Here is a 14,066-nt window from a genome sequence, read left to right as displayed (position 1 = left end):
GTGTAATTATTTTGGTGCTTCATTTATTGATTTATATTGTGTTTGGTGTGTCTGTTACATATCTGCATTACATAATTTCATTTCACATGAATACACATGCATCATGTACCTTTTTTTTTTAACTAGTTTTTTCCACATGATTTTTCTAGTGAAATTTTTAACGAGACACTAGTACACTACATAAATTGGCTTGCATCGTTTGAAGAATCTTCAAGTATGTGGTAAGATTTTTAAACTGTTGAGCATCTATTATAGAGTAGTATATTTTAGTCCCGACTCCTATAGTCGTATATCTTTATTCCTAGAGCTCCACTTAGACTCGAACTTACAATCTCCCATATGGAAGTCCAACCCGGGTGCCATCTGTGCACAAAGTGCTTAATTCATGTGAGACAATAGTATTATCATTAGAATTTGTATCTTTCAACTTTAAGTTTGTGATCCTACATTTATTTTGATCATTTTAATTCATTGGCAATTTTTATTCGCACAATGCACATATTCATAACTAGCTAATCATATAAATTTTAAGTTGTCAAGCACCTTGTGCTCAGATGACATTAAGGTTGGATTCCCATATGGGAGGTTGTGAGTTCAAACCTCAGTGGCTCTTTATTTTTGTGCTTCAATAGGTTGAGAAAATAACTATAAGCAGATACTACATTGTAATAGAGTCAATATCATTCAAAAATATATATAAATTTTAAGTTATAACTTTATTTTAATATAAATAAAACCATAATTACAAGGACACAAAAGTTAAACTTTTAAAAAGTAATAATGATTATCACTATTATTATAATTAACATTTTATAAGAAATAACTTTGTTACTCCGTATATGTTTAAGTTCATTAAAAAAATAGAAAAATGCAGTTTCTTGACTTTTAGTCAAAAGAATTATTTTATAATTTTAAGCGAAATATCAGAAAATGAAATATTTTTTTTAAAAAATAAGTCGTTTTACAAGAAAATTATTTTTATGTATAATTATAAATTAATAAATTTTATAATAAATTGATTAAATAAAATCACACGGATCAAAAGGTTTAATTTTTTTTTTTTTAATTAATCTCATTCATCATTCTCCTAAAGCATTTTAATTTTATTGGTGAGCCTACCCAGTGGGGCCTACAAAGTATTACTCCAATAATACGCAATTAGAAAAATAATAGTATTTAAAATTTTTTAAAAAAAAATGATATAGTACTTGGCAGACAACAGTTGTGTATGGCTTTTTAACTGAGCATTAATTATTAATGGTGGTTTGCAACAATGCCAGCCTAATAGAGGTGTATGCCAGTATAAGCTAAGCTAACCACCCCCAACCTCTACACTTAAGAAATTGTGCACCAAAAATAGGAGATTAAAATAAATTGTCGCAATTATATGATGAGTTATTATATATAAATTAATAATTAATTTATTTATTATTGCATTTTTATCTGATAAATTATTCTTATCGAATAATAATTCAATTATTTGACCAAAAAAAACATTAATTTCATAAATTTGTATATAGTATAATAACATAGAAACATTATTATTGCATTTCTATTTGATAATTTGTCATTATTGTGAAAAATAATTCAATTATTTAGTCCATCAATATTATACAAATATTGTTATGGAAGACTATATTTGTCACTAAAATTATAATTAAATAACTAAATGTAGAGACTCAAATAATTAAGAGAATGAATAAACTATATATGTTTATGTAATTAAATTGAATGACTAAAATCACAATTTTCCTTAATCTAATTATGTATGCCTAATAAAAAAGTTATGTATACATTCCAATTAATATCATATCAGAATATTTGAAGAAATGGGGTAATTTATTTAACACTAATGTATCATTCCAAACCAATGACATACAGCTAGAATACAATATAATTATATAAAAATGCATTAAATTCTGTTTTTCATCACTTCAATTATACTCCCCCCACCCCTACCCACCACACCCCCTCAAAAAAAAAAAAAAAAAAAAAAAAAAAAAAAAAAAAAAAAAAAAAAAAGCCTAATATATTCACAAGCCATAATACACATCTAAAAAGTTTCTTTACAATTTTAGAGACAACTTTTATAAAGTGGGAAGCATAACCCTACACTTACTAGGTAATAAAGCCAAACAAAAGACAGACAACTGCGTGTCTACCTTAAAGATCAGATTGGGTAGAAAGATTATTGGTTGGTATCGATTAGGATACCACAAATTGACAGGCAGGTGGTAGAGGATTTAATTGCCATTCAATTTTCATTCGCTGCTCATATTATTGGGGCAGCTTAACCATGGTTTATTAGGTAGTCACAATTGCACCAGATGCATCACCGCACCACTCTTCATATCTTGGTTGTCCAATCTCACATCTCAATAGTGCATAAGAGTTCACAGGTTCACAACCAAGCAGTGGTTCTCACCTGAACCGGACCCTATATATATATATATAAAACTCAGCATGTAATATGATGAAGTCATGAAGTGTATGACATGACAATGATGATTTAACGATATGCATGCAGGGATGGAAATAAGAATTTTTTTTGAGTGGTGCAAAAAATTAAAATTAAGGGGTGTAGTTAGTAAGATTTGATCCTTGACTTTTCATAATAAAAATCTAGTTACCAACTAAACTATCTCAACCTTTGATAATTTATATATATAAATAATGTATTATTTATTTCTCCTAACCCATATATACTATACACACACATATAATAGGGGTGGGGGTGGGGGGTTGGGGTTGGGGGGGGGGGGGGGGGCAATTGCTCGCATTGCCCCTCTTATGGATTTGCCCCTGTATGCATGACGTGATAATGATAATTTAATAACAACATATAACAAAGTGAAAAATGATATATGTACTCTCATAGTCCCATGGGGTACAACTTCACTATGTATATATATTTTATTGGATGAAGAACAATGAATGAAAAATCGTGGCCCATGTCTTTTATGGGATCAAGACATCTCAGCACGAAGTAAAAAGATGGAAATTATTATATATGTTGTGGACTCTCAAGTTCTACTATCACTTTCAAGTTATTGATGTAGACATTTTTCTTGGGACCCCATGATGAAAATAGTCTATCATTGTCTGTCACGTCAGGAAGTAAAAGTGAGGGAGTAAAATTTGGGGTACATGTAATAGAACTCTAAAAAGATTGAGTGAAAGTGCATGTAATATTGCACTAACGATGGATTCGCCGCCCACAATTGGGAATGGGGGAATACCATCTTGGATCCGCCGCTTGCCAGCTTAGATACATTCCTTGTAGCCAATATCTTTGGTGACAATTCCATTAGAGTGTGGTAATACATCTTTCCCGGGCAATTTCACTCAAAAAAAAAAAAAAAATTGCACTAACGATGCGAAAAAAGTGTTTTAATTTGAGAAATAAATTTAAAATACCTTAATTTAGAAAATAAGGTTTCATGTAAGTAATCATTATAAATATATGAAAGTAATGTGCATTGAGGAAGCAAATAAATATTTTTATAAGTTGGATCAGATCATTCCCTTTTATAAAATTGTAAGTCAATTCAAGTGCATCAACTTACGTATACATATTTTTTTAATTGAACTTAAAACATTTATTAAAATTAAACCAACATTTAAAACTTCTTTTTAAATAGCCAATTCTGAAAAAAAAAATTGTAATTATCATAAAATATTAAGGCTTGGGAGTTGGAATATTGTTTTCATCAATAATAAGCTCTTTTAATTTTTAATTAATAAATTCATTTAATAAAGCCTTTTAATCTAAGTAATGATATGCCATCAATTAATTATTTGGGTAGATGACACCTAAATTCAGCCATAAAAGTATTAACGCGTACAATTAAAAGTTGCCCTACCTTAGATTTAAACTCAAATTTAAATTCTTTAATAACTCCCTAATTGTTCGAACAGAAAGTTGTTTTTTTTTTTTTTTTTTTTTTTTTTGCCCGCACTTTAGTTCAATGGTTCAGTAGACAATATTTAAAAGAATTGACTAAGATTTAAACCTCGGCGGCGGCAGGTGGGGATTATGCAACTGTCTCGTCATTTATGCATTTTGTGTACTAAAGACGAGACAGTTAATGCTTAATGAAGACACTTCAAAAATTAACAAAATAAATTTAAAATAAAACTGGAATTAACACGTGTTTTGTAATTTAGAAAAATTCATACAGTAAAGAAATGATTAATTTAAGTGTAATTATACCTCATCATAACATCAGATAGGAGAAGTAGATAAGGCCCTGTTTGGTAAAATGGCTGTTAGCTGATAGCTGTTTGCTGTTAGCTGATTGTGTTAATTAGAGAGTATAAATAGTTGATAACATTAGCTGATTGTAGAAAAGTGTTTGGTAAATTAGCTGTTAGCTAATAGCTGTTTGGTATAATTTCTTTTCTCAAAAAGCTAATTGAAAAAGTTGCTTGGAGTAGCTTTTTAAATTTTAGCCTTTTGGAGTTACAAAAAGCTAATTAACCAAACATTTACATTGATATTTTAACTAAATCAAACAATTAATAGTGATCAAATAAGTCAAAATTGGCCTATAGGCCAATTTTTTACCAAACAGGGCCAATAAATAGTTAATTACATTTTTTGGTCCTCAAATAGGCTAACATAGTTAAATTAATCATCTAATTATAAGGTAGTAGGAAGAGATACACTTCTTCTCTCACGTTCTCCGCAAACTCCGCAAGCTATCGCCGATTCTCTGACGCCGTTCTCCGATCGTGATCCCTCGATCGTGATCTCAGCGATCGTGATTTTCATCGTGGCCCCCTCTCTTAGTGTGACTGGGAGAGTGTTTCCCTAGATATCTAGGGCTTTTTATAGCGATCTTTTCTTCGATGGATCTACCAATTGTTCTGTGTGTCATTCTATTGTTTACATATTCTGGCTACCCGAGAATCAGCATGGACGTTCGGCAAATCGAGGAACGTTGTGCGGCTTTGCAATTGGCCGAGGAAGATTCCACAGGCCTGGAAGCACCGGATATCCAAAACTGTCCTGATGATCCGATTCTCCACAATATCGTAGGTCGATTCCTCACGGACCGGCCGATCAAGTTTGAATATATGTAACAGACTATGGCCTCGGTCTGGAGGCTTGTGATGGGAATGCAGGTGGTGCCATTGTCAGATGAGCTTTTTCTTTTTCAATTCCCCCACCCGAAGGATCTTCAGAGGGTCCTTGATGATGGTCCCTGGACTTTTGAAAATTGCTTGTTGATCTGTGAAGAGGTACCCAAAGATGTTAGGCCAGAGGATGTCACGCTGGATGCAGTTTCTTTCTAGGTCCAAGTCCATGGATTGCCATCTATTTTCGCAACCACGGATTTTCTAACGCGGATCGGGAATTATGTCGGAAAGTTTGTTGCCATTGATCCAGGTAATTTCGGGGGCTCTTGGCGTAGCTTCATACGACTCAGAGTACGGATGAAGATTGATGCCCCGCTGAAGAGGCGTATGAAACTGCTGAAGAAGGATGGTTCTTCGCAATGGGTGTCCTTCCGGTATGAAAGGCTTACTGCTTTCTGTTTTTGCTGCGGTGTGCTTGGCCACATCGACAAATTCTGCAAACAGGTTTACGTTGAGGGAACTGCGCCGGAGGAATTCCCTTTCGGGTCTTGGATGAAAGCGGGACCAAGGCGTCAAGTGCATCCAGTGGGAGCCAAATGGCTGCTGTCATCCCAGATTAAACTAACTATACCGTCTAGCGTGCCTAATCCTGGTCCTCCTCCTCACATAACGCTGTCAATGGAAGAAAATAGCGGTCTACAGGGGGATCTTAAAAGGCGCAGAGAGGATTCTGGAGTGTCGGGCGATTCAAGCGTAGGGGATGTAACAATGGTGGAAACTACCACAAATCTGCAAATGGCGGGCCTGGGGAGTCAGGCCTGCCAAGATCAATGAGTCTTTTAAGCTGGAACTGCCGGGGTTTGGGCGGCACCCGGACGGTTCGTGAACTCTCGGGCATGGTGTCCAAGCGGCGGCCCGTTTTCGTTTTCTTGATAGAAACGAAAGCAAATAGTGTAAAGGTAGAAGAGGTACGTATAAAATTGGGTTTTGAAAGGGCTTTTTGCGTGGATCGAGTGGGGCTAGGCGGCGGCTTAGCTCTGTTCTGGCGTGACAGTGATACGGTTACTTTATTAAGCTACTCTGTAAATCACATAGATGTGATTATTGATATTCCGGGAAGGCCGAGATGGAGATTAACAGGTTTCTATGGACATCCAGACAGAACACATCGGCAGATCACTTGGGACCTCTTGCGGCGTCTCAAAGATCAATCTGATCTTCCATGGCTTGTTGCGGGTGACTTCAATGACATTGCAGGCCTATCGGAGAAAAGAGGTATTCATTCGCATCCTGAATCTTTGATTGAGGGTTTCAACGATGCTTTAGGGGATTGTCGCCTCAATGATCTAGGGATGGTGGGAGGAAGGTTCGCATGGGAGCGTGGACATGGCACTGCAGAATGGGTTGAGGAAAGGCTGGACAGGGCGGTGGCAACTATGGAGTGGGCTGACTTGTACGAAGATGTGGTGGTCCGAAATTTGCATACACTATCTTCGGACCATAATGCGCTGTTTATTGATGTGGAATCTGGTCCAGTGCGTACAACCATGCGCAGCTTCAAGTTTGAATCTGCTTGGTTACTTGAGGAGGTTGTGCAAAGGTGGTCGATGAAGCATGGCGTCAGTCCTCGGGTATGGCTTTCCAAGATAGAATTAATCTTTGTGGACAAAGGCTATGGAAGTGGGGTAGAGAACACTTCCGCTTTTTCGGCAATCGAATAAGAGTGCTACGGCGCAAGCTGGACGATTTAAAAGAAACCGGGATGTGAATGCCGTGTCTGAGTATTTGGCAATACGGGGAGAATTGGAAGTTCTTGTACACCAGGATGAGCTCTTTTGGAGACAACGGTCCAAACAGCTATGGCTAAAGCACGAAGATGCTAACACTAAGTATTTTCACAAGGCTGCCACTATTCGCCGTAAAAGGAATTTCCTACAACGTATTAAGGACCGGGAGGGTTATTGGAGAGAAGGGTCGGCCATGCACAATGAGATTATGAGGTACTTTGATTGTATTTTTTGTTCTAGCAATAGTAGTCCGGACCTATTCCATCGTGTCCAGAAACAGGTCACGGATGAGATGAATAGCTCACTCACAAAACCGTTTACGATGGTAGAGGTGAAAACGACTCTATTTTCTATGGCCCCGGACAAGGCACCGGGCCCTGATGGCATGTCCCCGGCTTTTTACCAACATTTTTGGCCGGTCCTGGGACATGATCTGTCGGTGTTTATACTAAGCTGTGTGTCTAACAGGGCTTTTCCACCGGGATTCAATACATCCAACATTGTATTACTTCCCAAGAAAAAGATCCCTGAGAAAGTGTCTGATTTGCGTCCGATAGCCCTTTGTAACGTTGTGTACAAAGTGCTGGCCAAGATGCTGGCTAATAGGCTCAAAGGGACTTTAGAGGTGGTTGTTTCACAACCCCAAAGTGCCTTTGTCCCAGAAAGGCTCTTAACAGATAATATCATCATAGCAGGGGAAATTGGACATTATTTACGGAGGAAGACGTGTGGGAATATGGGGTGGACAGCTTTAAAACTTGACATGGCTAAGGCTTATGACAGGATGGAGTGGGGTTTTTTGGAGGGAATGTTGGGTGCGCTAGGCTACGGGCGCGAGTGGGTCCGACTTCTTATGCTTTGTGTCTCGACCGTTAACTATACAATTCAAGTTAACGGGGAGGCCGTTGGCGTGGTGTGTCCTACGAGGGGTATTCGGCAGGGGGACCCGTTATCCCCGTACCTTTTTATTCTTTGTGCCGAAGGCCTATCCATTTTGTTACAACAGGCGGAAGCCCGGGGTGACATTCACGGGATACGGGTAGCCCGGGGGGCACCGGCAGTAACCCACTTTTTTTTCGCTGATGATAGTTTACTCTTTTTCAGGGCACTTCAGAGTGAAGCTCTAAAAATCAAAGAATGTTTGGACCTGTACAGTGCAGCTTCGGGACAATTGATCAATTTCGATAAATCAAATGCAGTTTTCAGTATTAATACCTCCCCGGACATGCGCGAACACATCTCGGGCTGTATTGGTGTCCCGGTCGCGGAGGATTTGGGCACATACTTGGGCCTGCCTTCCGTGTTAGGGCGAAACAAAATATCCACTTTCAAATACATTGAGGATAAATTACGTGGGCGCATTGGGATGTGGCAACACAAACTCCTTTCATGGGCAGGTAAAGAGGTCCTTATTAAAAGCATAGCTCAATCCCTACCTATCTTCACTATGTCCGTCTTCTTATTACCAAGGCGGACATGTGATTCTATTGAGAAGTGTCTCAACTGGTACTGGTGGGGAAGTGGGGGGACAGGACAACGAGGAATTCATTGGTTGAGCTGGTCACGCCTTTGTGCTCCAAAAGGAATGGGAGGCTTGGGTTTTAAAAAATTGCATGAGTTCAATATAGCTTTGCTTGCCAAGCAAGGTTGGCGGCTTTTAATTCATCTTGAGTCTTTGGTTAGCCGACTTTTAAAAGCAAAGTATTTTCCAGGTACCGATTTTTTGGAAGTGCGCGTAGGAAACAATCCAAGTTTCTTATGGCATAGCATAATGGCTGGGCAAGAAATCCTAAAGTTGGGAGTAGCTCGGCGTATCGGGGACGGGGCGGACACAAGGATTTGGGACTGGGGCTGGCTATCAGATAACTCTCATCCCCGATTGTACACACCTTGCATCGGAGAGTTACAAAACGCCACTGTTAGTGGTCTGTTGAATGCCGAAGGAAACTGGGACATCGATATTGTGAAAGATATTTTTTTAGAGGAGGACATTCAACGGATCCTTGCAAAACCTGTAAGTTGCCAATTTAAAGACTCATGGCGCTGGAATGGAGATTTGAGAGGCAGGTACACGGTACGGCACGGCTATCGCTTGATCATGGACACTCAGTGGCTAAACGTTGCGGTAGATGGTTTTAATGCATGGAAAAAACTATGGTCATTACCAATTCCACCGAAGGTGAAGAATTTATTATGGCGGTGTGTTCGGGGTGTGCTCCCAGTTCGTGAAAATCTGAAAACAAAACACATTTGGATAGGTGGAGGCTGCCCTTTTTGTGGTTTCCCGGCCGAGACTGTGGAACACATCTTCGGCGAGTGCTGGTACGTTTTGGACCTTTGGGAACATGTTGATTTCCTCCAGGGACGTTCTTTACCATTGGCTATGAATTCCATTTTAAATGGAGCAGACATGGGAAAAATCACAACGATGGCAGCCATCGTGGAGGTGATGTGGACAACCAGGAACGCGATAGTTTGGCGCAACGCGATACCGACAGTAATGGCTATGCATGACCAAGTGAATAAGCTGCGAACCTCTTGGCTGGACTGTTTCGCCCAGTCTGAATGGGATGGAACTAGCGCTGTTACTGTAAGCTGGAGTCCGCCTCCGAGTGGCAACCTGAAATGCAATGTCGATGCCGCGATCTTCTCCGGTGGGGCGGGCTACGGCGCTGTCATCCGAGATCATAACGGCCGGTTCATAGCAGCAAAGGGGGGCCATATTGAGGGCACCCATGATCCGTTCACGGCAGAGGCGATCGCTGTGAAGGAGGCTTTGTCTTGGCTGAAAGGTATAACAATGTCATTAGTGAAACTGATTGTCTGAATTTTTGTACCGCTTTTAATTCACGCATGTTTGATTACTCGTATGTAGGCTTAATCGAAAAGCAATGTTTATCTATTGCTAATGACATTGGGGACGTCTGTGTCCGTCATGTTAGGAGATCAGCGAACCGAGTGGCTCATGAATTAGCACGGGCAACTGGTTCTTCGGCTGTCTCAGGAGAGTGGGCTGTTATCCCACCTACGTGTATTTCTGGTTTTCTGAATTATTAATGAAGTCGTTTTGCTTTTTTGTTCAAAAAAAAAATCATCTAATTATAAGGGTACATTATGTATTTAAGTGACTATTTTCGATTATTTCTGTCACAATAATCTTTAATTCTATATTCAATTTTAGACATATTTTGGTCTAGTCACCAGTGCTAAAAAAAAATGAGTGGCAAAGAATCTAGAGTAAGTATGTCTTCTCTCAAAAAATTGAATCCCCAACTTCAAGGCCCTCCACACTTTGACCCGATAGAACATTTGCCAAGATGTAAATCACGGTGACTCAATGACGGCATAATTGTCGTGCCGCCGCCGACATTCGAACTTTGATCTCTTCTCCCAAATACTGGGATGCTGAACCATTGATCTAAGTCCGTGCGGACTAGAGTGCGTATGTCAAACATATATGTGATCGTTTAACTAAATCTATCATATGAAATATTTAAAATTGTCACATTGGTATATAATTAAGGATATGATGATAGTCATGATACTAACTTATTCATGTAATTGAAGGATAAATTTAATAATAGTTTTTTTATCTTAGGAATCAAAAGTGCAATTAAGTAAATATAATATATATATATTTTTAAAAAGTAAAATGCCAAATCATATAATTTAGAAATATCTTCTGTCCCCCCTTAAGACAAATTATAATGGGCCAATGTGTCATGCTTTATGCATCTCACAACAAATAATTTTCATTATAATTATCATTTAAATAATGTTCGTTCACACGTAAATGATGTTTATCATCATTATACTATTTGTTCATCGCATTCATAATTAGGATGCATTACTAGCAATGTAAATTCATATAATTATGAGAATTGAGTTCTATGATACACCAATTGACTTTACACACAAAATCTTCATTATACTGTCTTATAAAGATCATATTTTACTTTTGGTCATAGATTATTCTAACATTTATATATTTACTCTTGCTCTTTTAATTTTGTATTCAGGCTTACTTTAAAATTTAATTATTCCACCATTTAATTTATATGACTAATATGTAATTTTGATTAAAAGAATTTGCAAGAGAGAGGGAAAAAGTACATATGTAGGAGTGTAGAACAAGAGGCTTGAATGAAAAAATTGCATGTTAGTCCATTTTATTGAAGAGTAAAAAAAAAAAATTAACATTTTGACTAATTGTGACAAGTAAATAAAAGTAATATATATATATATATATATATATATATATATATATATATATATATATAAGACAAAATTATAAAAACAAGACTAAATGTGACAATGTCACAATAGTTTGTGCCTAAAAGTAAAAGTTACCATTGAGAATGAATCTTCATGGTATGCAAAGTGAAAAATAAAATTAAGTGAAAATTAGTTCAATAAAATCAACATTTTTTTTTTTACATTAACCATTTTAAAGGGAGAATCTATTGTATTTATAGTGAAAGTGGGGGTTTAAAATTTATTATGATTGGTTGATAAAAATGCTTATGTGTAACTTTCTTATTGGATAGAGTTTTTGAAGCAATTTTTGTTTAATTAATAGTAAAACTTATGCTTCACTTTTTTATTATATAAAGGCTAAAGTGTCATCCCGCACCCTGAATCATTTGTGATTATTCATCCCGCACCATGAACTGTAAAAAGTGATATTTCGAGCCATCAACCAAATTTTTTTTTTCACCTAGCATTTTTTATAGGTTGTCCGGTAATAACGATGACATGGCACCGGTTTCAACTGCTGATGTGGCCTTTTTATCTAGTCAACGAGTTGTTAGTGTCATCCCGCACCCTGAACCATTTGTGATTATTCATCCCGCACCATGAACTGTAAAAAGTGATATTTCGAGCCATCAACTAATTATTTTTTTTTCACCTAGCACTTTTTATAGGTTGTCCGGTAATAACGATGACAAAGATGGAAGGTAGGCATTGGACGAATTTATATTTCAATTTTGACTGCATTGGCAGTTTACCACTAGCAGTTTGACTGCGTTATCAATGTCTATGTTTAATGGAATACATTGGCATGTTACCATTGGCAATTTACCACTTGCAGTTTTACAAACATTACATTGGCAGTTTACAAACATCTTTGAAAAATAAAAAATACTGAAAAATCAAGAAACAAAAATAAGAAAAATATGGAGAAATTGGGAAAATGTACAAAAGAAATAGAAAAATTGAAATATAAATTCGTCCAATGCCTACCTTCCATCTTTGTCATCGTTATTACCGGACAACCTATAAAAAGTGTTAGGTGAAAAAAAATAATTAGTTGATGACTCGAAATATCACTTTTTACAGTTCATGGTGCGGGATGAATAATCACAAATGGTTCAGGGTGCGGGATGACACTAACAACTCGTTGACTAGATAAAAAGGCCACATCAGCAGTTGAAACCGGTGCCATGTCATCGTTATTACCGGACAACCTATAAAAAGTGCTAGGTGAAAAAAAAAATTGGTTGATGGCTCGAAATATCACTTTTTACAGTTCATAGTGCGGGATGAATAATCACAAATGGTTCAGGGTGCGGGATGACACTTTAGCCTTAGATAAATCAAAATTAATATTAATGTTAATTTAAAATGTAAGAAGTAGTTAACAACCATTTTATTACCCATCGTTATACCCTACACCACGGCGCACATACCACTGTGCGCCGCGCGCCTCCCAAAACGACGTCGTTTTGAGAGGCGCGGTAGGAAGTTGCTGGGAATATGTGTATTTGTTAACACAGTTATGTGTATTTGTTCATACATTTATGTGTATTGGTTCATACAGTTATGTACATTTTTTATACAATTACGTACATTCTTTTTATACAATTATGTACATCCGAATCAGAAAATTTGTGTGTATTATGTTAATAGTTGATGTGTATTATGTTAAAAGTTTATGTTTATTATGTATTATGTTAGATTATGTGTATTATCTTTTAAAAAGAGTATGTATATTTTGTTATATAATTATGTACATTCATGTATACAATTATGTGTATTCTAGTATAACATTATGTACATTCTTGAACAGCGGGTTTTTTTTTTTAAAGAAAAAACTACTGCCATTCACTAGGGCGGGAAATTTCAAAAAAAAATAAATTAAAACGACGTCGTTTTGCATCTGGGCGCATAGTGCAACGCGCGCCGTGGTGTAGGATATAAATTGCCTTTTATTACTCTCTCTGTCCCATTTTATATGTCCTACTTACTATTCATTGGTCAAACCAACTCTTTCTTCTTTGCTTACTTTTATTAAAATTTTCTTATAATTTTAAAATTTGATTTTTTGTGTTTAGTATTACTTTTAATGTAGTTTCTAAATATATAAAATTTACATATTAATTCTAAACTTAATATTATGAAAAGTTAAATTATAAATAACTTCAGTCAATGCTCGTTAACTGAACCCGACACATAAAATGGGATGGACGAGTAATTAATAGAAAACCCATTTTATCTTTTTACATGGACAATTTAAAGGTCATTCTTTATTCTTTTCTTACTCCATAACTAGCATTGGTTAAATTTTAGTACTCAATAATTATTGATTGATTTATAATTAGATTTAAAAAGTATTTATTTAACACTTAATTTTAAATACAAAGTTACTATTTATATGTCACTATATTTATATATTATTGCAAATCTAAAATTTGAAATTTTATTTAAAATTAAATTAAACGCCTATGTCATATCACAAAATAGTATGGCATATTTGTATGTATAATATAATCTTAAGTTTCGTATCACTTTAAAATATAAGTTTTAAAACTTTCAACAAATTTTTACTAATTAAAACCATAATAAGAGTTAAATTTTAATTAATTTGACAAATAAGAAAATTAAAACATTAGATATGTTTGAAAATCAAAATATTATTTATTTAATCATAATATATTATAATTATAAATATATTCGAGTATCGTAAATTCGTAACGCTCAGATGATATTGGTTAGTTAAATAAAGTGAACAATTTTTTTTTTGACAAGACCCCTATGGGGGCTATGGCTAATGGCACACCATGGAAGCATGGATGGTGATTGGTGGGTGGTATTAGGAAAATTTTCAAAAATAGAAAAAGAAAAAAAAAAAAAGAAGATGAAACTAAAGGTCAAACAACCATTTCCCTTTCTTTATCTTTCATTCTTTCTTTCCCC

At 36.0% G+C, this 14,066-nt stretch overlaps 1 protein-coding gene across 1 annotated transcript; it reads left to right on the top strand.

The window, feature by feature from the left end:
- Window positions 1-5,978: 5,978 nt before the first annotated feature.
- On the top strand, window positions 5,979-9,926 carry LOC109175136. The gene is made up of 3 exons (XM_019324388.1): window positions 5,979-6,713; window positions 6,805-9,661; window positions 9,745-9,926. The coding sequence occupies exons 1-3, from the start codon at window positions 5,979-5,981 to the stop codon at window positions 9,924-9,926; spliced, it is 3,774 nt and encodes a 1,257-aa protein (XP_019179933.1).
- The last annotated feature ends 4,140 nt before the right edge of the window (window positions 9,927-14,066 follow it).

This window comes from Ipomoea nil, unplaced genomic scaffold (assembly GCF_001879475.1).
Source record: "Ipomoea nil cultivar Tokyo-kokei standard unplaced genomic scaffold, Asagao_1.1 scaffold0684, whole genome shotgun sequence".
NCBI classification, from domain to species: domain Eukaryota; kingdom Viridiplantae; phylum Streptophyta; class Magnoliopsida; order Solanales; family Convolvulaceae; genus Ipomoea; species Ipomoea nil.
Note: the sequence above shows the minus strand (reverse complement) of the source record. Positions and strands in the feature narration are given on the sequence as shown.

Bases quoted from the DNA above. Each gene is read 5' to 3' on its own strand.
- LOC109175136 (XM_019324388.1), top strand. From the start codon at position 5,979: ATGGTGTCCAAGCGGCGGCCCGTTTTCGTTTTCTTGATAGAAACGAAA. The intron at 6,714-6,804 runs GTATGGCTTTCC...CAATCGAATAAG, and splicing joins AGCATGGCGTCAGTCCTCGG to AGTGCTACGGCGCAAGCTGG. The intron at 9,662-9,744 runs GTATAACAATGT...ACTCGTATGTAG, and splicing joins GGCTTTGTCTTGGCTGAAAG to GCTTAATCGAAAAGCAATGT.